Raw genomic sequence first — 27,531 nt, 5'->3', positions numbered from 1 at the left:
AGACCCCGGACAGATGGCACCTTCAGAGAATTGAGTTATTAAACAAACGCCCTCTTGACAAACACAAACAGGTTTTCAGTACCTGCTTTTTTAATTAACTTTATCAACAGCAACCCAATACACTAGAATTTATTTAACATATTAAATAATAAAATGACTACAGACATTCAACCCCCAAACACCAAATGTTCATATTCAGATGTCTATTCTCAATCACTGACTTTATCCTATTCCATAATACAAAGTCACAAATTACCAGTAGAAAGATATATGGCAATTTAGCTCCAAATCTTCCAAGAAACAATGATGAATGAAATTAGTAATTAAAGAGATAAAGATTTATTTCCATTTCACAATGATGCTACACTACAAAAATAAAATTACAATTTAAAGTTGAAATCATAACAAATGAGCACTCAGAATACATAATCATCAAAAAATATTTCAGTGTGTACCTTAAACATCTGGTTTCAAAAGTATTCAATCAACATACGTGCTAGTCAATCCTAAAGCCCTACAAAACTAGAATGTTACCTACCACTGTCATTAGAAGCTTATCAAACCATTGCAGTTTCAGTTCTGATTTTGGCCACATGTCTGGTCGTAAAGCCGTTTTCAGAAGGTTGACACAGCGACGAGACAGCAATTCCCCAGGAGATCCAGCAGTGTTTGAGTTGTCATTTACCTAGCAATTAATCAGAGTTAACACAATGACAACTTTTTGCAACCAACTCATTAATTTATTATGCGTTCCAAGCAAGCATGTAATTTCTTACTTCTGAAATGGATGAGCTCAAGTAGTTTTATCAGTGGTGTCACACAGTATTTTACTGCATATAAAGCTCACAACTAAGAGCAAACATCAGAACTCATGTGCAAACTGGTTCCTTATTACCTGAAATCACCCATCAAAAGTATATATATAAAAAAAAGCTTAATCTGATGGATTATTACTACAACTAAGAAAAGATTAACCAATATTGAACATGTTCAATTTGGATGGTATCCATGTATCCACAAGAATCCAAAGCTTTTTACTAAATCAACCTTTATACTTTAAGAGCATGTCTTTTCTGTGCAAAGGATTGTGTTTCATAAAATACCATGCCATACAGGTTTTTTTTTGTTTGTTTTTTGTTTTTTTATCTTTGAGCTATACCCAGATAGTTTTTCCCCTTCTAGAAAAGCTAATTCTTAAAATTTGACAAAAAAGTTTTACATGCTACATGAAAAGTAATTCCATGTAGTTGATCTTGAAAATAGTCACAACTGTTATCCTTAGATGTGTAATTGACGTAGTCCTTCCCTATTATACTCTCTAAATATATGCAGATCTTGGGTAAAATAAACTTGCCATTAAATCTATTCAATAGAACAAGCATACTTTGTAGCATCAGGCAAGTACATAAATTAAGAAGAAACACTTCTGCGAACTTTTTGAAGTCTTTGGCTGACTTCAACCAAGTTCTACTAAAGTTTATTTCAAGCATGTCACTTCCAATATAGCACTTGCTTGAAAAGAGAAAGTAAAGAACAAACAAAATGCTAGAATTGATCAGCAGCACCGTTAAATGGAGACTCTTTCAATTGCAAGATCTGGCTTGCAATTGCTCACATTTAAATTTGATTTTCCAACTGTATGCAACCTGCATCAAGCTGTAAATATACAATACCACAAATGAAGTTAAGCATACCTCTCACGTGACTAATATACATAATTTGTGAAATGAAAAATATGCAAATGCTGGTTATCAAATTAAATTTCTTTCCTCAAAATATTTTATTTTGTGCATTTTTGTTTTAAAATTCCTAACCTTTGAGCAACAGAAAGCAAGTATACAAGCATCGGAATAATCCAAGCATACAAGTACCCTTATGAAAAGAAGTTTTCATGGTTTTAGCTACTCACGCTACATCAGTATTCACATATCAGAATAACCACACTACCTGGCAAGCAATTCTAATCAAGAAATTCACAACTGTATCTGTATGCTGCTTATCAATTGGCTTGGAAAGAAGCGCATCAGCTCCTGGCAAGGACTGGCTACGTCCAAATACCTGTATGGATATAAAACACAAAAAACAAAGACAACATCATAAGAAGGCAAACAGCAAGAAGAATATAGTTAAAAGAATTTCTAGAAGTATAGCCTTTAATTCAGGGACATTCAAGTTAACTGGGAAAACTAAATTGCATAGATAGTGCAGGTTAAAACTTCTGAGTCTCTGAACAAAACCTGAATTTTTTCTTACAGCACTTATTGCTCCAGTAGCTGTCCTGAATCGTTTCACTTCTTGGCCAGAATCAACAGACAACCCTCTTTTAACAGCAGATGAGGTAGAACTTGCTCCTTCTCCTCCTGCACTTGGATCCATATCTGAATCTGGCTGAAATATCAGCAATATGCATGTTAAAAAAGCATTTAACAGTGTAACAGTTCAATCTTTACTAGTTTATTTAGAATTCCTACCTGCTGGTCTTTAATTCTTTGCAATTCCCATTTAATAACTACTTCAGCAAGATCCACAGCTAATTTTCTTTGCTCTATCGTAACGCTGGGAGTGAAGCCCAGTCTCTGCATGGCACTAACCATATGCTGAACCAAGTGATGTCTCACTGGATAATAAACCTGAAAAGATGGTTTTGCACACACATTAGCCAATAACCAAAGACAGTGTTAAAATAAAGTTAAAACAGAATGGTAAAACAGTCTTTAGCCCAGTTTCCCTAAATCCATAGTATGTTCAGATTTCACTATCAGGAAAAGTAACCAGTGCTTTGAAAATAAAATTTTGGCTACAATTTTCAGTATTGACTACTGATTTCAGGTACCCAAATGAAGGTTTTCTTTTGAAGATCTATGATTTCCATGTGTCTGTCTCCCTCTTCCCCCCCAAGGACAAGTGATTCCAGTGTTTTACCAATTCATTTAGGTTGCTAAAATTTCCATTTGAACACGCTCAAATATTTTTTTCCAAAAGTACTAAGCCATCAATTCCTAAAACATAACTTGTAAGTTACATTTTGAGTTCTAACTTCAATCACTATAAACAAATGGAAATTTAACAGAATGGTAGACTCAAAGTCATAATTATAATTAGCAGAGAAAACAAACAACATAAGCTTAGGGAAATGATACTGGAACAATGCAGTATTCTACTTTTAGCAACCAGAATAACAATAAAGCCCATTCTTCCACTACTAAAAGAACAGCCTTGCATCCAAATTTAAACGAGTAAAATAGGATCTTTCTAAATTAAACGAAGCACTCCAATTTTCAAAAAACAATACAGACATTACTTGCATCACCAAGAAGCAACCCAGACAAAAAAAAATACGCACATCTATCAGCTGTTCTGTATTGGAACAATACACTGGTAGGTTCACTACTGACCTAAGGTCAGGTATATCTTTTGCTTAAACTAAATTGACATTTCAAATACTTGTGCTCCATGGGGAGCTTGTTTGGCAGCTCACAACGCTATACCAAGGAAGTTTTTACAAATAGCTGAGATACAAAAGATGTTTTAGCAAAAAGGGAAAGCACAAAGAACAGAATCAAAAGTGAAAACACTTCAGAATTTGCTATATAATGTTAATAGTTGTATTCAGTTTTAAATAAATACCTACACAGACAGCTGATGACTTCTGAAATTAAGCCATTAATTTGGATTACTTCATTTTGTAATCAAGTTGTAGTTTATTTCCTTAGTATCTATGATACAGTAACTACCAGAATAATTAGTACAAGTACCTTGAAGTGTTGTACTATCAAGTGCAAAATATGTACTAGTTGGGGAACCGTATGACCCTCTTCCACAATGATTTTTCTTGTCCAGTGCGTCAGCATCTGATGTCCATCCTCCATTCGGGCAGGCACAGCCGGAGTCAGAATGGCCATCGCTTGCCTGACAATAGCTCGCGCTTCCATTGCATGAGCTTTCAGAAGACTATGAAAAACCTAAAAGTCAAGGTTTCTGGTTAACATTAATAGTATATATATTTACAAAAGTATGGAATCTATTAAAAAAAAAACTACATGTATCTTCTAAATAACACTTTTTTTCTAGAGGCCTGCAGTTCAGTAAATATATGGTGGTACTTCATTAGGCATATACTTCTATATACTCTGCATTCCCTTTTTTTCGCTCCCTCTCCAATGTCCAACTTCGTTATCCTCTGATCCTCACATTCAGTCTCAGCTGAAATTTATCTCTTTCAGATGAAGAAACATTACTGATTTTGTTAACTCAACCAAAAGGTTTTTTCGTTATGCCCTTTAGCCTCTCTTTTTTTCCCCACTTATCTTCAAACTTCTTTCTATACTTTGCAATCTCCAAATAAATTTGTATTAATATTTGGCTTGGTCCATCTGTACTTGCTTATGGAGGATGAATTTAATTTCTATGTGTATACTAAGTATCCAAAACTACTGTGCCAAATGTAGTTGGCAACCTCCTACACCAACTCTGCATTAAAAAAAAAAAAAAAAAAAAGAAAGCACACTACAGAACTTATCAACATACCTTAGAGGTATGAATACTAGCACTGAGTCCATACCTGCAGAACTATCTTCTTATGTATGGCAAATTTTGCAATGATGTGTGCCAAAAGCAAATGTCCACTGTATTTACATGCTGGATCCACACACGCTTTGGACAGGAGGCATGGCCAAGCAAATGTCATCAGGCGTCGTAATTTGCTATTCCGGTTTTTGTTATTGTCATGAATGTGATGTGGAGCATGTTCAACCAGCAGAGTGGCAAACTGCAAGAGATATATCCTGAGAGAATCCAGCATATCAGCCTGCTTTTCTGGATCAAGTACCTAGTTCCAGGAACAATGAAAAAAGAAAGGGCAGTGTGAGAAAATAATGTATTAATTATAGAAATCCTATTTTTGCTTGTTGAATGTTTGCTTTTTAAGAAAATAATTAAGTACTTAATAAATAACTAAACACTTCTTGAATGGAGTTTAAGAAATAGAAAACAGCATCCTAAGATGAAAACTTCTTAACAGTCAGTTTGATTTGTACCAGGGTTCAATGAAACCAAAGTAAATTACAAAGATGCTGATGGTCAACCACAGAAAATTTTGCTTATGAAAAGACTGGGATTACAGCCACTTAAGGCTCATTTCTAAAAAAAAAAAAAAAAAAAAAAAAAAAAAGACATTTAAATTCTAACGATATCATTAGAAAATAAAAATTGCAGTCCAATCCTATTGATAGTTGGAAGACCATGCAACAGTTCAAAGTTATGATGTGATTTAACTTACTGCAATATTTACAAATAGCACAACAGTCAAATGGGGATTGAAAAGCCAAATGAGAGAAACAACTTATTTCAATTTTCAAATGCTAATGTAAACACTATTACCTTTGTGATAAAAACACTAGTGATGCTTTCTGGATTATCTCCTTCTGGGTTTGGGGGTCCCAACAGCTGTTCACCTTCTCCCTTTTCAAAGCTGTACAAGAAAGCAGGATTCAGGATGTGTTGCAGCACCTACAGAACATCAGCACAAAACAGTTACACTCAAATACTGAACTCTTCTGGCAGCAGTCACCATCCTAGTATTCATATGCAAACCTGCATGTTAGAGACATTTTGTTACAAATGGAAACTATAAACAATACCTTAATAAACAGATGCACACATTTTTTTTCCTCCTTTCTCTCTTTCAAGGGCAAGGATTCTTAGAAAGCATAAACTAAAATAGTCAGCACTGAAAGCAAGATAAATTGCTGTCCCTGTTTATTATCACTCTTCTTCAGGTATGATATTTTCAAGCAAATGGCTCTGCCAATTATCAAACTCGTTGACATTTAAGTAAGTGAGTTTTGTTGCCCTAGTTCCCAAGAAGAAAATTAAATCTAAATACCAGACTACTTTGATCTAATTGCTTTAGTTACCTTGGCTTTGAGCTCATCTCCAAAGTTTGGGTCATTGAAGTCCACAAACCGGAAGAACAAAGCGCGTTTTTGGGGAATACTGTAGTTTTTAGGAATCTCTTCTTCCATGTACTCCTTTAAGAAAGTCATGTTGCAGAGAAAACGACCCGTAAAAGCCCGAAGCAACTGGAAGAGCAGCTCTATGTCACCATAATTCCTTCTGTAAAAACAGAAAAAGAAAAAGCTTCGTTAGGAAAAAAAACAACAAACTACCAAAACTATTATTTTCGTGACTTGAAGAAACTAATACCAGTTTTAAATGAGCAGAGAGCCAAGAACAGGTAGTACCTGAGGAGGTCTGGTTTTAGAGCTAAAAGCAGTATTATGAAATACATTAAACTTTCTCTTCATTAACTACTAATTTTAGTATCCCTGTTTATTCATAATATTTTCAAATTTTATTAAATAAATATACACAAGATATAGAAAATAAATGGTCTTACGTACTTGCAGTAATTCAACAAGCAATATGCTAACAGCTTAGGTTCTTTCCAATTTGTTGCAGCCATATTCTCCTTACGATGTCTCTCCTGAAAAGCTTCACTCACCCACACACGTTTCAGCTGATTCACCAAGGAATGCTGATTTGCTAACCAACATTCATCATTCTTAACAATAATACTTATGATCTGTCAAAACCAAAACAAGACAAATGCACAGTCAACATGCAACAGATCTGTTAGTGGAAACAATGGTATAAAAAGCACTTTTTTTTTCCAGGTCGATTAAGGGTTCTAAAATAATCCAAAGTCATACAAAAAGTAGTTTAGATCAATTCTTAAAGGACTGTTTTGTTTTGTGCTTTTTTTTTTTTAAAGAAAGTTTTCCTTGCCATGTTTCTCTCTCGTATCACAGTTGATTAAAGAAAACTATAGCTCAGTTGAAAGACTGTACAGAAGAGGCCTTTTGCTTTAGAGATTTTAACTATCCAATGAAGACCAACAAAAATAAATGAATACCTTGATAGCCTGAAACTGAAGATCAAGACGCAACGTGGTAGTGCTTGGAGAACCAGGTCTAACAGCTGCTTGGGTACCAACAGGCAACAAAAGAGTGATAAATCGATTTGGATTAGCTGCCAGTACATCTCGTAGAGGTTTGGCATCTCTATGTTTTAAGAAGCTCTGAAAAAAGGAAGAAATAATTTTAATAATGACCTTTAAAAGCAAAAATATCAAGAGGATACATCATCCTGTAGTTTTTATATTCATCACTGAAGTTATGGAGGTTACATTTTATTTATTCATGTATATAAAAAAGCTATACAACTTCAGCGATAAGGCATAAAATTAATAGCTCTAGACCAACAAATATAAAACAGAGAACAGGCAGAATAAGGCCATGCTAAAGTACTATAAAGGTCATATAGACAAAAAAAAATAACTTGTAAAAGATCGCAAACATGATGAACCAAAAGTATTTGACGATGAGGTTTTTTTCCCCCTCTCCTCTGCCCCTACCACTTACCATAAACATTCTGCTCCACTGTGGATCATTTAAAGTGGCTTCCATCATGAACAGCTCTACAGTCTGGGATGGATGACGTGTCAAAAATTTTATCAGAGGTTCCCTGAATGGACTGCCGGCCTGTAAGATTCAAAATGCTTAAATTAAAATTGCAGAGTGCAGAATTTTTGTCTACTAATTTACTAGCACCCAGAGAGATATTTTTAAAAATAAAAATAAATAAATAAAGCAGCACTAGTTTTGGCATTTATGCAGATACAAAACACTCACAACTTTCATGATTAGGATTTACTGACAATATCAAAACTTTCTTTTAAGAAAGTAAGGCAAACATTAACATCTCCTAAGAGGACTGGAGAGCATTTTTTAGAGCAAATATTTATATCACACACTCTTTCCAATATGTGGAAAATTCATGGCATATTTACAAATAATATACAGCAAAAATATCAGCAATGTTAACTTCCACTTTTACCTCAATCAACATTGCTCGTTCTGTTTTCATCACAACTTCCAGCAGAGGTTTAACCAATGTCTGAGGGGCAGCTGGGATAAGATGAAATAGATTTATAATTGCTGAACAAATCTTCATTTCCTACAGGTAAAAAGAAACATAATTAAATTAATATTACCAGCTACATAGATTACTACTGTATCATACATGCTACTGTTTTTTCCTCTCTACATCAGCAGAGCCAGCAAGGGTTAACATATATACAATATCTACTTACCACAATGTATGGAATAAAGTTCTCTTATGGAACTTTGCCATTCCACTTGCAATATCATGCTTTCATTTTATTTTCTTTGTCAGAAAAGTGATATTTTACAGACAAGAACTAAACTCTGTGTAATGATAACGGTGATGAGGGAGTTGCAGAGCACTCACTGCTGCACTACACCAAGTAGCTCATGCATCAAAAAGCCAAGTCTTCCTTTCTAAACAATTTCTCACGTACAACCCGCAACCCCAGACTAGAAATGAAGAACAAGACAGACAGCTTTCTCCCAGCACTGCTCAGTACATCTTGCAAACAGCTGGCCACTCTGGAGCAGAGTCAGCTCTCTTCTCCCACTACATATTCTCCCCCTAGATAATAAATTCTCTTAAGTCCAAAATACTATTAGGCTTTTGTTTCATTGTGCAATTTAAAGTGAACTACATTTCAGTTAATGAGGCGGTGCATCTTCTTCAGTAAGAAAAGGCAGGAAAAAAAAAAATCCAACCTTATCCCTCTAAAACTCATTTCTAGTAAGCAGTATGTAACAAAATAGGTACCACATACATTGCATTTCCTCAACCAAATTTACGAAGTATTAGGCCCCCCCACTTTAACATGTTCTGCCTACACAGAACCCCCAAGACTACTCCCATAGATTGAGGCATAAACACATACAGAAGACTTACGCCTTCATAGAAACTGAAAATCCTGCTCTTCCTAGTAAAAACACGTTTCACATCCTGAACAGCAACTGTATCAAAATGACTCTGCCACAGACAAACGTAAGACAATTCACAGCACTGCACTCAAAGGCACAATGCACTCTGCCCAAAATACAACAACAAAAATAACATCACAGTTAAGAATAAAAGTAAATCAAAAATAAAACATGAAAAACAAAACACAACAACAAAGAACTTCCTGGTGCCTCCACTGAGTTTCTCACCTCTACCCCTTCCGCGGCAGGCTGAACCAAAACAGAAGTCACAGCATGAAAAGAAAAAGCCCACAAAAATATCAAATAAACGAACAAACCAGCATATGCTATTCTTCAGGCTGCAGTCAGAGACTGACCTCAGTAGGGTTATTTTCTCACCTCAAACTGAAAGCATGGAGACAATGAACCTCTCAGACACTCTGAATTGCTCTCCTAAGAGCTCTCCTAAGAATTAGGATGAAAAGCATCCTTTTTTCTACTTGTATATTGCTTATACATAGCTTCCCAAGTATGTCTAACAGATAAAAAGATATTAGAGATGATTAAGTTAGGGGAAATCAATCTTCTAGCATCTTCAAAGACAAATTTGTCCAACATTGATCATGAAACAACTGTCGATATTTGAACTACCAAGCTACACTCTTACTAATAAGCTGTAACGCAGAATTTCCACCGTGGTGCCCCTGTTCATGAGAAGGAGAGTCTGAAGCAACTACCTACTCAAAATTAATTTCTTACATTACTGAACATGACCTAAAAACTAGGTTTCTCCTTGAGGAGGTGGAGAAGAATAGAAGAAGGAATTTAAATGAAAGATCTCAACCATCAGGCCAATAAATTAGATCTCATCTCTACTTAAGCTGTTATGTCCTAATTTGTTCACTTATGTAAACAGGCAAGGCACAATTCAGCAACACAGAAGGACTGTCACAACATCATTTAAGTGAATGAAGAACTTAGTTGTTCTGGCAACAACTGTGAATCTTTACAACAGTTGTTAATTATTATGCCATTCTAACTGAGATGGCTAAAGCTTTTACATTATCTAGAAATGCTATTTGCATATGCAGACTCATTTCTTAGACATTTTGGATGTAGACCATTCCATTAAGAGGCCTTGCTGACTAGCCACTACGTGCAGCATGCTGAAGAAGTGCATAACAACGCCAGCATCGCCACCCAATGGCACCTTCATTACGTGCTGCTGGAAGAGAGATGAAAATTCTTCAGGTCAAAGAAATTATCGTAATAGTGCTCTGTGCCATTTCAGCTGCCAAATAAAAGGGTTTCCTGGTACACACAGCAGAGAATGGTGATCATCTCCTACTCTAATCACTCAAACCAAACAATACAACCCACTTCAAGAGCTCTCCCCACCACTGCTTTTATGTGAGTATCGCAGATTTTGGAATCTCAGTGCAGCCTCAATATGGCAAGTGAAAGGCCAGCCGCAACTAAGTCTACCCACTGGTTTTACCATCCAAGTTTTTCCACGTTTATAAGATACGATTACAGCAGCAGTACTCATACATACGGAGATTTGAACACAGACTGCCAGATCACTGGTATGAAGATCACGCTGTCTGTGACTGCCTTCAGTTTCCTACAGTTTCTACTCTTAAAGAATCTTTAGAGCAACAACTGGGGAAAAAAAAGTAGCATTTCAATTAGCTTTGCAGCCATACAGTTCTATCTGAAAGCATTTTCATGGACTTCTCCTTCAAGACTTGCGGGTTTGTGTTCCTCAAGTTTCTGACGTGCACTTCCCCCTCAACACGTTTTAAGCCAACACTTAATAAAAAATTTAAAAATCACGTTTAGAAGACTAAACACACAACTACACAGAAAACATGAACAGAAAATATTAAATGCAAAAGAATTCACCATTAAATGTTATTTAGTGACAAGTAAAAACTGTTTTACAGGTGCCGCATTGTGGTTAGAAAGACTATTGCTACATGAAGATCTGCAAGACACCTGTAATCACCATGTTTGTGTAAAAATCAATCCTAAAAGAAGAATATGAAGGCCTTACAACTACTCTGACGCAAGTAAAACATTAGTGATTAACTGGAAAATGTGCAGTTTCTAAATTTAAGAAACAAATTCTACTCCATTAGAGGACCTCTAGGTCAAATATAAAGACTGAATTCAGATTTAAAAGCTCTCTTTGCAATCACAGGAAAGAGCAATGAAAAAACACTAAGGCAATTCCATGTTTTGAGGGAAAAAAAAAAAGAGCCAATCTATTTTCATTCTAATTTGAGAAACAAAGAAATTAATACAACTCCCCCCAGTGTTTCAGTAGTTGCAATAATACAGCTCTACATATATATTAAATTATTAATAAAGTCTTGATATAATTAAAGGACTTCTGGTAACCTACATGAAAACACTCTGAAGCAGGAATTCCTTTAAGTGCAGTATTGCTGAAGAACACACTGTACTGTCATTAAGTTGACAATGGCTTAATGCAATCTCCCATTTACAGGAAAATCTGTCATCTCACAGTTCAACATTGAGACCATTGACTTGGGTGGATGAGAGATTTTGATGTGATCTCAGCTGGTAAACACTGAATTTGTTTTTCACAAATTATAAGCAAAATTAACCGGGATATTATTATTTCACAAAATTTTCAAAAGACTGTTATGAACATCAAACATTAGCGAAAAGAAAGGGATAATGCTGCTGAGCTCATCATCTACTCCAGTGATAAAAATTCTAAGCAGAAAGAACTGAAAAAAGAAGTCAGTGAGCAGTTCCCACACCAAGCAGTACAGAATAGGCTCCACAGTTAACTGTTCTCAGCAGGTAGAAAACTCTACTTACTAAAATTTGTAACATACAATTAATAACATTGTAACATGCCATATATGTAAGTTCATTAGGTTGTAACAAAATATCAGTTTGCAATCAGTTATGGCAGCATTTACAAGTGAGTGAGTTCTGCAATTCCTGAACATTAGCATTGTTTATTTCTTCTTTGTCTTCCCACATAAAAGCATTCATTAACTTACATTTCCATCACTCCTCTGTCCACCTTTGTGTGTGATAACTACAACTTCCATCCATTTACGCAGGTGTTGCTATCAAAAAAGATAATTAATATTATTCTTCTAATTATACCATTCCATTTTAGCAAGTGACAGCATATACTTCAAGAAAAGAAAGAGGCAGAAATGATTGTTTGAGGGAAACAAAGGGAAAAATGATTAGTTACTTTTGTTCCCTCAGATTGAAAAGTTAATTTACTATTTGAAACCATACAGTTTACAACTTCAAATACTTTCAACTCCTTCCAAACTGAAAAGGTAGGAATATCACCTAAAAAAAGCTGTTATTAATCTATATGCAATTAGAAGACTGAGTTTGGGTGTGAAATGTATAGGCATCTTTCTCACATCAAAACCATGGCACTCTCCTGCTAGGAGAGTGCAATAGGGGACTGCTAAAGATTTTTATTAGAATATACCTAGAAACTTTCTTTTTTAATTTAAATCTAAAGCACTCTACAGGAACAGCAAATGCTGAAATTGGTAACAATTCAATTTTTATATAGAACAAGCAAATATGACATTTAATGATTAAAAAAACCTTTCAGCTCTCAATGTAGTTTTACCACTAGCAACTGAAACTAGAATCTGAAACTGAAAGTCAAGTGTGTTGACTTCTAAAGGTTGCCTCAAATTCTCTCCACATTCAAGAAAGCAAGGCTCGTAAGAGTACATACAATAAAAAGTACAAAAATTTGAAGTCAGATAGGCAATGATGATAGGCTTACACCTGTTCAATTATTTGCTACATACATGTACATATAAATATTTAAATAGCCATGGCAAAAGAATAGAGACTTTCCATACACACACTTTAAAAATTGTAAATGAAGTAAGAAAGGAAATACCTTCCACTAAAATGTACTTAGCCTGATAGGAAGTAAAATGCATGTTCAAGGGATTACTTACTGTATTATGCTGCTGGCACCTTACTTAGAAAGAAGTATGACCAAGCAGACCTTAATATAATGAGGTATAACTTCACAAGACGAGAACACCTTAAATTTTTGGTTTAGCAGTTCTTTAGAAATTAAGACAAACTTTAACCAAGTAAATGTTTGAAGATACTCATTTTTCCTATTAATTGTAAAACAAAAACATTTTACTTGAAATTTATACATCAAGTCACTACTGAATTGTTCTTTGGCTTAAAAAATACTAGTACATGTTAAAAGACAATTTCCTCCGAAGGATCAGAAAAAACAAAACACCGCAATACTTGAGTGGGCTTACCATCATTTGATCACAGAATTTATCGTTAAAAGAGTTTGGAAAAAGTCTAGTGACAGATGTCAGACGATTCACAACATTTAGTGTCAGGCTTCGATAGTCCCCCAGCATCATAAGCAACGGCCTCATGTGTGTATGAATTTGATCAACTTCTATTGTAGCTCCTTCCAAGAACTGCAAGAGAGTATAGGTTCAAAATACAGCACAGAGCTTAGTGACTTCTGTGCAAGCAACTTACTTGAAATAATTTCTGCTGACTTCATTTTTTTCTTTAATTTTGTACTTTCAGAATGCAACAGTTTGAAAGATATTTATTGCTAGAAATATATGCAATGAAAAGATGGAAAACACTTTAGTATTCTTGATGTACTGTGGGATATTCCATGAAACAATCAAACAGGAGGCCTTAATTACAGACAAGGATTGAAAAATTGCCGTAGTTATAACTGAAATTTACAGTTATAGACAAACTCCCTAGGCACTACTTTATTAACAAATGGCTGTGAATCTGGCTGAAAGCAATGGAGCAAATGTCTGTTAAAATCCACACGCATAAGTGAGAAACATAAAAGGTGAGAAAAAACCTGGCTGCAAGCAGCCGGACAGAATATTTCCTGTTATAATTAAACATCCTGTGGGCATTGATTTATCACAGGAAAAGGTGGTAGAAATTATTAGAAAAATCTCATACCAAACGCACAGGTCAGAACAACCCTTAGTTGCTACACCTCTTACCTCTCAACTGAACTGTACTGTCAGCAAGTCCTAACTGGTCAGTACTTTTCCTTTCATGACCAAAGTAACATGAAAAGATGAAATCTGATCTCTAATTAGTCAACAGCCTAAGAAAATGTAAACCACCAGCATTACTATACTGACATTCCCTGTGACATACCATCCAGTTTACACCTCATTATGAAGAGGTTGTAAGCATTTTTATCATCATTTTCTACACATGAAGGAAAGGTATTAAATCTTATAAAATCTTGCTGAAGTAGAATTAGGTCTATCTACCAGGCTGCATGTCATAATAAGAGGACATCCTTTTCCCCATCTTTCCAGCTTTTCTCACATTATAGCCTAGCATCCACAGAACAGATGCAGCATAGCACCATTACTAATTCTAAATTAGTAATAGCACACAGACGATGCCGTCCCTTAAGGTAACTGCAATACTGTGATGCAGAGCTTAACTCTACCATATTGCTTCCATTTCCAAAACCAACCATGTCTCTACCAATTCTTTTGGGAACAAAGAGGAAACACAAGAAAAGCTTTTACAATAAAGCCAGACACGCGCATTTGTGAAAATGCTAAGAAAGGCTGATGCATCTTCCCAACTTTCCCAAGAAGATCTGTAATCGACACATAAAGCAGAGAGACCATGAAAGTTGAAAGCAACATTGTTTTAATGCACTAACCTTTCTCATGCATGCTTCTCCTGCCTCCTGCAGTTCATTATTTGTTGAATTAAGTGCCTTGAAAAGTGCAGCAATAATTTTCTCTCTTGACTGAGGTAAGTAATTGCAGGCAGCTAGAGCATCTGCAAATATCAAAGTAAATTTCTCTTTGCTAACTCAATTTCAGAAAGAAAGGAAAGAAAATAATTCTACATTTATTCTTTTCAAGCTTATTTTACTTCATCTTAAATTACATACCGCTAAAGCCCAGAATGCTTTGCCAAAAACAACAGGCATCATAAAACAAGAAAAGACTGGAAAGTCTATTAACAGAGTATTAGTTTTCATATATAACATAATTAGTCTAAAAATATTTTGGGTTAATTTCAGAAACTAAATCTTACTCATTAAGGAAGCAGCAATACTTCCCATTATTCTCCATTAAACTGTGACCTCTAGAGAGCAGTCATCAGTCTTCAAGCTCTCAAGTTTTCTGCTGATCTTGGGAAGAAGATTGCCCTTTGCTCACAAGGACACTTATCTACATCTAATTTTGTTTATGAACTTTCACTTACTTAATGCAGCAATGCGAAGAGGTACAAGTGATGGAAGACTTTTGTAACAAGGTAGCTTCATTAAGGCATTATCTTCAGCCTCACACAAATTCAAGAGCTAGGGAAAAAATAAACAATCATTTTAGCACAGCATTATGAATGATGGTTGAAACAGTATTATCAGTCATCCTTTGAGCCTTGTTTCCTTAAAGACACAGGTTTACTCAAATTACAATCCCCAAACTTCACCAACAGGCAAAAATTCTACTTGAAATTAGAGTGTAAGTTTCCATGAAAACTGACAGTTAGCCAGAGACAAGAGAACACACTAATACTGCCACTAAAGAAAAGTCAGGCAAAACTTAGTGTTTTTACAATTTGCCAAAACCTAGCAGGTCTATTTGCAAACATGTTGCACATATGGTACAGGGTGTAAAAGAACGTCTATAGAAAAGTTTGCCTCCTGAATGGCAGCGAAATACTGAAAATACTGAGTACAGGGGTAAGAGAACAGATGGAGATTAAGAGGAAAGAAATATGCTGAAAATGTCTTCAGTAATTCATATGGTCATGGGTCACTGCCCTGAGGGACAGTTCTTTTCTGTAGAACCCTCTTTGCAGAACAGTATTTTCAAAACACGTGTATGTTTCTGTTAGAAAGCAGTGAACAAGTTGTAAAGAAAACAATGCAAGTTAACAATGCCCAAGCTATGTCTATATCCAAGAACATTATTACAGTTGAGATCTTCACAAAATCAATACATCGCTCTCACCTTTATAGACATTTTTTGACACTTTGTCTTAAGGAAAAAAACGAAGGTCCTCTGCATGGACAACTATATCCCATACTTGCCTTGCTAACTGCAATTGCTGTTGGTATCAAAGCCCTTAACTTACATTTGGGCAATACTGCTAGGAAACCAAGGGACTAGACAGTTACTCCACATTAAATCCACATACTAGGGTTTTGCTTTTATATCTGATGTTATCCAAGCAGTTAGGGACTCAAAAACCTTAACGGAAAATGTATATGTTTTGGTGGTACAACCACTGGTATCATATATATGCTGTGCATAAAATAAGATTTAAATATTAAAATCAGGCCTATTAGGACTAGGAATGTAACATGAAGATTTAACATGTTAGAACATTCTACTTAGCTCAGAGCTTAGTCATAAAGGCAGACAACTTCATTGGTCCACCTTTCAAAAGGCAAATTCTTCATTTCCAGGGGAAGTTTAAAATACATAGAGAAAAATGTATTTGCAGCAATAAGAATTCTGATACCATCGTTACTTCAGAAGCTACATTCAAATATGAGAACATAAAAAGGAAGTACCTCTGTGTAGAAAACCTTGTGTTCCACAACATTTAAATCCATTGTAAACAACCGAGGTTGCAGGGTTGTGCAAAATGTATTCCCCTCCATCAGTCCAATCTGGGCATTTGCAGGTTGATGCCTAAGTAAATGCTTTTTAGGAGGAACCATGTCTTGGAGGACCTACACAATGCAATTTCGATTACCAAATTAACACCATATTCAAATGATCCCATAGACCTAGCCACTAATACAACATTAGGCATGACCACATTTCTATTCATTTGCTACTGGGGCTCCAGATATACCTCTTTAGAGATCACTAAGCAAGAAGAAAAAATGTTTCTCTGATCTAACTGAATTCAGTCAGGGAAAAAACTCAGGGAAAAAATCTCCAAATATTACATATCCTCTGTGAACAGATCTATGGTAGTTTATAACTTCACATAACTTCATAAACATTTTTAAAAAGAAATTCATAGACTCAAGCATTTAAAACATTCAGGTCCAGAAACAGGTATTTTAAGCTCCTAAAACATCAGAAAGGAGAGACATTCAGGTAAGTTTTTTTCCCCCATTACAGCAACTTTTCACTCTCCTCCATAAACACCTTAACAATATAAGGTATCAGCTGGGGGGCTTCTCTGCATGTTCCCAAATTGCAATAATGACATCTATAATTTTATATGCTGTGGAGGCCTTTAGGGCTTATGTATGTTTATACTAGCTTTTCAAGAGAAAAAATGCTATCAGCTAGCAAAAAGTGATTTCAACCAGCTTTGATCTGCATAGTCTTTCTGGATATGCCTCATACTTAGATATAAAACAGCAAACACAGGTTCAAAATAAAGTATCTATCTGGCCTGCCATCTGATTGGTAGTAGGATGCACAATCCATAACTTCAGGAAGTAAATCACTATCAATGCTGGCTAAGTGATGAAGCAGTACTCCAGCCACAGTGTATTTTAAACAATGAAACACAGTAAATGACAAACATATGCTATCAAGCCACTAAGAACTTAATTCGCTAAGGTGAGAAAACGCACTCAGAAAGACATTTTGAAAAGTCAAACTGGTAAACAACTTTAGACACGCTTGGACTTCCATTAAGTATTTCTGCTTACCTCTTTGTGTGGCTCCATAATCACAGTGACGCTTTTTCCAGTGACCTGTGCAAGTACTTGTAAAGAATGCATAGCCTGTTTTCTCACAGTAGAGTTTGGAGAGGTTACTTCTCGAACTAGATCATGTGTCACATGATGGAAAGACTTCTCCTGTGCTGCTAGGATTTCTTCTGTTTTTTCTTCATCTTTTAAAGGAGTTGCACATCTAATCAAAAGCTGTTCTAGTGTGGTCTTTGCCATAGCAACCGCTCCATTGGAAACCTGAAGTATCATGGATTATTTTTATTTTTTATATTTTTTTAAAGTACAGAACAAAAATAACAAATCTACACACTACTCAACAACAAACTCTGCACTTGTCTGTCATGAATCCTCTGGAAAAGGCACATGTTCGACTAATCTTCCCACCAATCTTCCCAAAGCTGTGAGTTGCAATGAGTGAAATCTAAGAGCTGGAACACCTTAGCAGTGGCGTCACCATATGATTCACAACTGAGAAAAGATCAAGAAGCCAATTCTCTAGGTATCTGTAACTACATACAGTTTTTTAATAAGATGAACACCTTCAAACTAAATGCAGTCCAAGTTACAGTGAATCTAGAGATCTTTCACTAATCTAAATGAGACTTGTACATTTCTACTCTGAATTGAGCAAACGCAATTATTACAGAAACGATACATTTTGAAGTAAAATCAAAATCAGAAAAAGCTCAATTTGTGTGAATTAAGAAAAAAAAGCTAGTTTCCCCCACATTACTTGATATAATACATTCATTCTTCACCTCTCCAGTTAGATCCATCATAACAAAGAGAAGTGCCTTCAGGAAAGTCTGCTGGTTCTGGAGGACCCAAATTAGTGGAAGCCGTTCCATAAGAAATTTAATTGACACCACGCCTCCTAGTTTAGCATACCAAGCTTGTTCGTAGCAGCAAGCACACAAACGTTCCACAATGTAGGAAAACAAGGGAAGTTGACAAGCCTGGAAAAAAAGAATTCTTTCAGTTTGTTTTGTCAGCTCATTGGTATTTTCTGAAATTTTAGAAACAAAATTCAGCTGTCTGAAACTAGATCATTTAATCATACATTTTTTCTAAATAAGAAAATTATGCATAGTATTACCCTTTCCTTTGACCCCAAGATGATGCTTGCAACATCAAATATCACTGCTAGAGCCACCTCTCCTATTTTGCAGAGCTCCTTCTCCTCATAAGCCATGCAGATTGCTATGGCATCAATAAGCACCAAGGGATCCATGCCTTTCGACCCATTTTCTTCGCTATGAAACATAGCTGTGCTAGGCTGGCTTCCAACCTGATAGCACTGCAGCAGAAAAGGACCTGTAATTTGTATAGGGAGAGGAGGAAGAAAAAGATAAGACAATGGATATTGAAATATGAATAGTCTTTCAATTAAATTTTACTACTTTTCTGACTAGAGGATGGCAAAACTAGTAAGCAATGTGTCAATTTGCATATAAATGGATTGTAAGGCATTCTTCACTCTTAGAAGAAAAAAAGATTACATCTACTTGAATATTTTCTTCTATGCACTACATTACACACTGCAGAGGCTTGCTAAGAAGATTTAATTAGAATGAAGAAACTTAAGAAATTCAGATTATATTAATACACGTCCTACAGTCCAATTCCAAACAAGAAGTTTACTTCATAAGTAGAAGATGCTGCAGTGCCTTGCATTTACTTAGTTCCTCTAATAGTCCCTCAAAATTGCAAGCAAAAACAACCCAATTAAAAACCACCTGCAAAAATAACGGCATCTAAGTTACACAAATGCTCTGGAGATATACACTGTTCCAAGCCCTATTTATTTTATTTGCTTCAGCATTTTAAGAGTATTATTAGGTGACGTTTTTGAAAACTTGCTTAACAATTTTCACTGCTCTATTATTTACAGATAGTTAAAAATAATTCAGCCACAGAACAAAACCCAACACATCTACCCAGAATATCATGACATACTTGTTATAATAGTCAGTAGCGTTAAGTAAAAAACTTCACCCCTCTCACGACAACAAGATCTTTAGGGCACTTCACTTACCACACTGCTGAGCTACCGCCACCATTGTATAATGGCGGATCAAGCTGGCTACAAAAGGCAGAGCACTTGGTCTCAGATCTTTGATGACTGCTGACATGAATGCCCCTGTCAAAGCCTGCTCAAACGTTTTACGAGCTGGAGTATCCTGAGCTTTGTACCGATGCGAAATAATTACACTGGGTATGGACTTCTCAGTAAAGCTGAAAGACAAAATTAAGTTCATTATAATCCTAAACTTGGCAGTATTGGCAGCTCAACCATGAACATCATCAAGTACTTGATTTACAGTTTGCTCTTGATATCAAACTCCTTTTCCACCTCCCATTTTCTCGTCACTTTGATAGAGCTAGACCGGTTCACTCAGTTGGTATTAACTTTGTCAACCACTGGTCTCAAACATGATGGATAGCTCAATTTCTTCATGAACATTTAAAGCCAGTGGTTCAGAAGAAGCCACATATATTCCAAATAATAGGTATACAGGCTTCACACTGCAACTCAATTACAGAATGTCATTTTCAATATTTTGACATTTTCCCTTTTTTAAAATGACATTTGATTTTAATCTTTCAAGACTGGAAGATTACTTATCAAATCACTGCCCCAACAGAACCTATTCACTGCAAAACTATATTTATGTCAAGTCTAACAAGTCCCAATTATAATAGCAACTATGATCTTTAGCAACACTTACTATACTGCAACTCAAAGTCAGCACACACTTTGTAGGCAAAGATGTGAAAGTTGTTTAAAAGCAATGAACTTTAGTATTGATGACTCTAATTTTGAAAGATGTAAAAAATAAAAAAAATCCTATACTGCCCTAAGACAAACAAAGTCATACATCAAAACCTATCCATCCATGAACATCAGCTGTGTGTATGTGACTATGCTACAGACTGGTCACTAAATGGAAACTAAATTTTGTATCTCTTTCACTTTGGTAAAAAGTTAGAAGCACGCACAAAACATCACAATCTTATCTTTGAAACACTATTAAACATCGGAACGCTCCAATTACTTAAATATATTAAACTACAATTAAATTTATAAGAAACTGTCTTGTTGTATCTAAAGATTGTGCATCGGACTGTGAGAAGGGGAAGAAAATTAAAATTTGGAACATTAACAGATTGCATTAAGTTTTTTTTAATTGCATAAAAAGATTGCATAAAAAACAGATTTGCATTAAATAACATGCAGACAAAACCAAGAGGAAGATTTGAAAAGTCCTGCATAAATTTGAAAGGAAGCAGGATAAACCAAAAGGTAAAAACATCATGCAGAATACATTGTTTAGACTAACCATTCTCTCTAAATTAGGTTACTCTAAAGACACTATAAATTTTACATACACATTTACGTTTAAAGAATTGTCATACTTGGGATGTGCCAGAAGTTGATATAATGCATGCTTATTATCATCCAAGCTCATCATAGCTACTAAGAAACACTTGATTACTTCCCAGGCTTGCCTCCGATAATACGGCTCTGTGTTAGCACTCTTCAAGCAGTCCAGAGCAGTTTCAATTGCCTACAATCAAGAAAGAAGAAAAAAAGATAGTAATAAAACACTATTTCTTAATATTTATTATAAAGCGATTAATCAAGGGAACAGTATTTTTAATACATAGTCACTTAAAAAACACTTACAATTTAGACTGCCCAAATTAAGAAATACAAAGAATGCCTGTCATCAGTGGAATGATGATTAGCAACTCCTGAAACAACTTTTTGCATTTTTACCTGCAAAGTCTGACAACTCAAAAAAACAAAACAAAAATAAAAATAAACTAACAAAACAAAAAAAAAATACAATGAAGTGGGTTTATATTCTGTTTCTTCATTACAGAATAAATGAATTAGAAATCTCTGTCTAACTCAAGGGATATCAGAACATATCCATGTGTGTGTGAGGTCCTAAAAACTACTTTTAAGTATGCAATTTCTATAATGTTGAATATTTATTAATTCAAATCTGGAATTGAAGGCAAACATAGCACACATTTCATCAAGTTTTTTTTTTTTTCTTTATAAGCAAACAAACTTTCAAAAAGTCTGTAATGAAGGAAAACTGAACAAGGTAACTTCTTAGCATAGAATATGTCCTTAGTTCTCAAAAAAGTCCTTACTTTTTCCATAGGGAGCTGAATAGATGCTTTACAGTCTGAAAATTCTATTGTAATGCTGGGTCCTTGAATTTCTGTGACCACATATTGTAGTTTCTGTGATTCCTTTAACATTTTCCTGTTACTTCCACCAAATTTACCAAGTACGCGATAAGCCACGTGAGAAATGCTGTCTGCAGGATTGCGCAGTGTACGCCACAAGGCCTGTATTTTTAAACATGACATGGTCAGAACAGCCTCACTTCAGAATTTTTCAACTTATGATGTATGAAAACAAAAAGTAAGAACCAAGCAAAACGTTTATTCTTTTATCTAGGTACTATCTATACAACATAACCTCCAGGAAAAAAAAATCTATATGGAATAAAAACAGTAAGTTCACAACAGTTAAACTGTAAACAGATAGTCCTAAACATAATTCTGGATTAGGCTAATATAATCAGATACAAAATCTTTGCAATACCGCAATGTAATTTTGTATTTATGGTTAATATTAGATGGACAACGTCATTAATTTAATTAAAAACAGAACACTAAAAAAACACCACCATGGGCCAAGATAAATAACCTCAAAGAGCTAGTTTCAACATCCAAAAAGAAAAAAAAGGCAATGCAGACTATATGCTAGCACTATTAGAGGAAATAGCCACATTTAAAACATTGTTCCAAATTTTAGCCACGCCATCTTCACTGGATATGTAAGATTGTAGTTAGTTGTCAATCACAATATGCTGAAAGCAATTAGTTTTGATTGTTGTTTTCAATAAGTTATCAATTTTTAAACATTTTCTGTACTAATTCATCTTGAACATAGCAATGTTCTTCCTACTGAGTCCCAATTCTTAATTTTAACCTCTCAACAGGGGGTATAGAAGAAAACATTAATTCGCTTTTAAATTTTTCAGAATTTTGAGTTTAGCAGCATAACACCAAATGGTGTTTTGCACTCAAATCAGACAGGCATGGTTCTCACAACAGTTTTTTCAAGTTTTTATAAGCAAAATTTCACATAAAATTCTAATATTTAGTGAATCAACGACCTCTTGTGGTTTAACAGGATACAACACGTTTACCTGCATAAGCTCAGCTCGAACTGGTTGAATATGATCATACAGAAAGTCTGGCTGCAAGTTGTCCACGCACAATTCAAGAGTTCTTAAGCCCTGGCTAACCAGGGTTTGAGATCCGTTGAGAGCTGACACCAAGGGATCCATCAACATTGGCAGGTAAGGGAGCAATGAGCTCAGACGAACTGGCACCGTGAGGCAGAGCTCTACAAACAAGTCCTTCATGTGTTGTTTATGAAGACCACTTTGCAACATATTAAGTCCTGAAAATCATTGATAAATTACACATTCAATAGAAAATAACAGTCCATAGAAATTTTTGAGCAATGAACTATTTCCTATACTTAGAATAACCTGGCATTTAAAATTATGTAAAGTTCATATCTCTAAAGAATGTATTTAGAAAATATATTCATAATTACAACTTCCATCTACGGATTTTATGCATTGAATGTTTTTGTAGGTACATGCATATACAGAAAGAATATCTATGCATACACTGAAATTTAGTATTAAATACATGTTAAAATACAGTAGCTTTTGAATACAGTACACGAAAATAAAAAAAGATTGTTGACCCAAACCTCAATTTTGTATCAATTTAAAAAATTTACTTGGAGAAAATTGTTTAAAAAATATCTGGATTCTTGAAAATGAACATGAAAGGTGTATGGGTCATTCACTGTCCCATACACACTAAACATATTCCCCAACTTACTACACAGAGTAGGAAGATTTCATATATTCCACAAACACAGCTAGCAGCTTTACACTGACACGCATTTTACACAATGAGTTATACATAACATACATATTTGCTAGCTACAATAAAAATTGCCCCTGCAAGTTTCTTGATTCTAAATCACGTGCATTTACATTTCAAAAGTGCTTTGTGTAACTTCAGACGACAGAAGATAGACATATGCAAAGTAAACCCAAGGATTTCACTCTCCTGAAATTGCTCTCATTTAGGTTACCCTTAGGTTTAAGTAGTTCTGCATGCTTCCTTGGTCACCTCCAATATCTCTGGATGATAGCCCTTGTAAGCATATATGCTAATTTAATCAAACTGATTCTTATTTCCATTTCTTTTTGGAAACTGACACTACTCGCATTTATATTTATCATGCACCGGCAGGTGTACACACATCCTCAACTCCAGGAGAGCCAGAGCTTCTCTGTAACATTCTTCCCTTAATACTGGTGATGGCCCGGCAACCTCACTTCTGCTACTATCCTTACACCTCACTCTTCATGCTAATAAAATTACCCATTGCAAAACATGAAATAAACAAACACCCAGCAGTCCCAAAAGAGAAAGCAGAAAACAAGCAGCAGAAGTTGTGAAGCAGCCAGAACTATGGAGCCTGAAGCAGCTGAGAGTAAATCCAAGATATTTAATCAAGTGCTAAGCTCAAAGTCAGCAGCTACTTATCGGAGTTAGGGCTTTGTGGTTTTGATGTTTGTTTTTTAATTACATAATATAACTTTATTACTAGTATTCACATAAAAAGATCAGAAACTGGGCAGGGAAATAAAGGTATTGCTCTACCTTGCAGTAAGTTTGGTAACAGCGGCAAGAATTCTTGATATAACAGATCATGACTGCCTCCTCCAATAGATCTGAACAGTGCTCTGAGCAGCAGGAAATAGTTATAGGGCTCCTTGGCAGTCTGTGCAAGTTCCATAGAGCTGTTCACAATCTTGTGTAAATGTGGCTATAAAAAAAATAAAGCTTTAAGATTAATAAATCATCAATTTTATCATCATTGCAGTGTAAGAGTTTAGCATGAGACAAGATTTTCAGATCTAAAACCTTTAGTTATTTCAAGTAAGGTGATAACACCCTAACTTTATAACCACTCAAGGAATTGTTAAAAAGTAAATCTGTTATTTGAACAGCACCAAGAAACAATAGTATTCTTTAGTTAATTAAATGCTGCTTTCACATTAGCCGAACAATCAAGTCTATTTGCTACTCTAAGCACTAATTGTATTAAAACAGAAAACCTTCTACAAATCTGATGTAATGAAGCACATTTGCTCCAGAGAACATAAGGATTGTAGCATAAATGTCAGAACGACAACAGAAGACATTTCACAATATTAGTTTACTCCAGATCTAACTTCATCATTAATTCTTAAATGTTGTGAATGTTAAGTTTACTTTAAAGACCAACTTTACAAGGAAAAAACAGTTACAGAACCAAAAATTAAGACTCAGTGGCCTTTTAGAGCAGTGGACATTAACAGTTTGCAGGCAGGAATCATTAAAATCTGTTGCTAAACACAAGGATTCTCCCATATCAGGTAGAAACAGTGACACAATTCTGGATTTTATTAAGATCTAGAAGTATTCTACATTGCTATGCAAATGCTGCAAACAGCCTTCATCATTCAATTAAATTGTCTAGCCAAGGCCCATATCATCAATCCTGATGAAACAAAAACGTAACAAGCATGAAACTGTGAAGGTAGTAAATCACATTCTTTAAATTGGATCTCCATCTTATAAAATCCAAATGACCTCGATTTTGATGACAAAAGAGAAGAATTTAACCAAGATTATAAGAATATTGCATCATATTAGTTATGATTATTGCTTCACATTACTTTCATCATTCGAAGAAACAGGGAAAATCATTGTATCTACTGTGTTCTACACAGAAAACAACTACTGAACTAATACTGCTATGGCAAATCATTAAGAAAAGAAAATATTATATAGTTATCAGTATCAGACATTGTGTTTATTTACAGGTAGGGAGAAAAGAAATGGAGGGTCACGTTGTGAGAAGGAGCAGTGTTCTAATACTACTGTGAAGTTTTTCTGTATATAAGCAGCTGTCACTTGTACAAAAAAGCACTCTCTTGCTTCAAGCTCAGAATAGTGTTTCTAAGCTCAGCGAAAGAGATGATCCATTTTCAACATACAAAATAGATTTTTGAGTAAACAAACACATTAATAGAAAAATAGAATTCCTCAATGCAAACTTTCAAAACATGACAAAAATATATTTTTAACTCGAGGTACATGTCATCACTGAACATAACATAAAACTAACAAGATTAATCAACACACACAAAAGAGATGCCAATCTAATCAACAAGATTAACCAACACAAAGAAAGAAGTGATGCCAATCTAATCAAAAGCCTTAAGTTAATATGGAAGAACAACAACAACAACAAAAAAAAACACCTATCCTGACTGCTAAGTTACAAAGATTTGTGACCACAAGCATGATTCAGTCATTTAGACTCAGAATTAGCACATCACTTTAGTTTCAAACGTTCACATAAACTCTTATAAGTAAGGCAATGATGTTACTTGGTGTTTGAACAGTAGTGCTAACAGTGGTTCAAACATGGAAAGACTATCACATGAAAGAGAGAACAAAACAAAGTTTCTTCAAACACCTGAAAATGCATTAAGAGTCAAAAAAGATTTTTTTTTTTTTTTTTTTTTACTCCAGATGACCTTTACCTTAAGCATTTGTTCATTTTCAGCTGCAAACAGTGAAACTGAGCCAAAGACTAACTTGAACAGCTTGAGATACAGATTGGAGAGTTCCACATTAGAGCCCATTTCTGGCAGTCGATCCAGAAGATACTCTACCAAAATCGTTGCAAAGAGTGCAGAGGTAGTAGGGTTTGCCAAGAAGGAATTGGCAACAATCTATAAAAGGGAACCACAAAGGAATTAGTGTCGCCGTAATTGTAAGAACACAGGAAACTGAAACACTACCAATTTAAAACAAAAAAAAAAGACCAACTTTTTCCCCTATCTTCACTACTGTGCAAGCAATTCAGGTTATTCTCAATGGAAAATAACTGTACATAATTTAAATATCCAAGTTAAAGTTTATATTTTAGATGTATACAATTGGAACTGTGTTCTGTAAAATAGCAGAACAGAACATTAACAAAACAACCTTTCAAACAAAACAGGAATTTCAAGATGTTCAATACCTTTCATGAATAAAAGTCCACTCATATCCCCCCTGCTTATCTGAAGCGCTCATATTTGTATTGCTTCACTTTAGAAATTTTTGAAAATCCATCTTTACAAAGTATTTGTATACACTGTTTCAAATCAAATCCAGCATTCTAATTTCAGCATTATTATTTAATAATTCATCTTCAGCCTTATGCACTTTAAGGAACAAGCTATTTTCTACAGGCTGTTTATTACCAATGGGTGGGAAAACAAACAAACAAAATACCTGAAGAGCATAGTTTTTTGAGATTCTCTCCACCATATACGGAACAGTAGTTTGAAAGATTTCTTTAAAAGTTAAAGGGTTCATCATTGTGAAGACACCAGCAAAATGCTCCAGAACTTCCTTTTCCTCTTTCATTCTGACTGTCTGACAGTTGGCTACTCGAACATATGTCTGTCCATTTCCTGCTATTTGAACCTATGGCAATTTAGAAAATACGTGTATTGGTTACAGAATTGGAGCAACGTTTTCCCCACTATTTTTGAAGTATCTTGCAATTAAAACTGACATTATGCAAGACTCACATGCACACCTTATACAATTAAAATCACAAAAGCCAGCATTGACCATAAGAATAATAAAATGGAGTGTGTTCAGCACAGACCTTAAAATCATGGAGTCAGGAGTGGAAAAAGACAACAGCAGGAGATATCAGTGTATTTATAAAATTACTTAATTCGAAGTAATTTACATTCACATTTCAGCAGTGCTTTGTATAATGTCAAAAGA

General features: G+C 35.0%; 1 protein-coding gene across 1 annotated transcript in view; it reads right to left on the bottom strand.

Annotated features, from left to right (window-relative positions):
• The window catches only part of TRRAP (transformation/transcription domain associated protein), a 90,826-nt gene that overhangs the window by 48,472 nt on the left and 14,823 nt on the right, over nt 1–27,531 (bottom strand). The window contains exons 18-44 of the mRNA XM_084295712.1: nt 27,025–27,219; nt 26,286–26,477; nt 24,352–24,517; nt 22,806–23,062; nt 21,736–21,936; nt 20,986–21,137; nt 19,604–19,803; nt 18,665–18,882; nt 18,327–18,524; nt 17,545–17,805; nt 16,441–16,602; nt 15,123–15,219; nt 14,569–14,690; nt 13,151–13,321; nt 11,882–11,950; nt 7,897–8,016; nt 7,422–7,541; nt 6,914–7,078; nt 6,402–6,583; nt 5,916–6,114; nt 5,380–5,508; nt 4,562–4,828; nt 3,756–3,962; nt 2,472–2,630; nt 2,254–2,388; nt 1,948–2,058; nt 539–685 (exon numbers count right to left, since the gene is read on the bottom strand). Coding sequence (XP_084151838.1) covers nt 539–685; nt 1,948–2,058; nt 2,254–2,388; nt 2,472–2,630; nt 3,756–3,962; nt 4,562–4,828; nt 5,380–5,508; nt 5,916–6,114; nt 6,402–6,583; nt 6,914–7,078; nt 7,422–7,541; nt 7,897–8,016; nt 11,882–11,950; nt 13,151–13,321; nt 14,569–14,690; nt 15,123–15,219; nt 16,441–16,602; nt 17,545–17,805; nt 18,327–18,524; nt 18,665–18,882; nt 19,604–19,803; nt 20,986–21,137; nt 21,736–21,936; nt 22,806–23,062; nt 24,352–24,517; nt 26,286–26,477; nt 27,025–27,219 — 4,602 coding nt within the window. The remainder of the gene's footprint in view (nt 1–538; nt 686–1,947; nt 2,059–2,253; nt 2,389–2,471; nt 2,631–3,755; nt 3,963–4,561; nt 4,829–5,379; nt 5,509–5,915; nt 6,115–6,401; nt 6,584–6,913; nt 7,079–7,421; nt 7,542–7,896; nt 8,017–11,881; nt 11,951–13,150; nt 13,322–14,568; nt 14,691–15,122; nt 15,220–16,440; nt 16,603–17,544; nt 17,806–18,326; nt 18,525–18,664; nt 18,883–19,603; nt 19,804–20,985; nt 21,138–21,735; nt 21,937–22,805; nt 23,063–24,351; nt 24,518–26,285; nt 26,478–27,024; nt 27,220–27,531) is intronic.

This window comes from Netta rufina (assembly GCF_964035555.1).
Source record: "Netta rufina genome assembly, chromosome: 15".
Taxonomy (NCBI): domain Eukaryota; kingdom Metazoa; phylum Chordata; class Aves; order Anseriformes; family Anatidae; genus Netta; species Netta rufina.
This window is presented reverse-complemented; position numbering and strand designations above follow the sequence as displayed.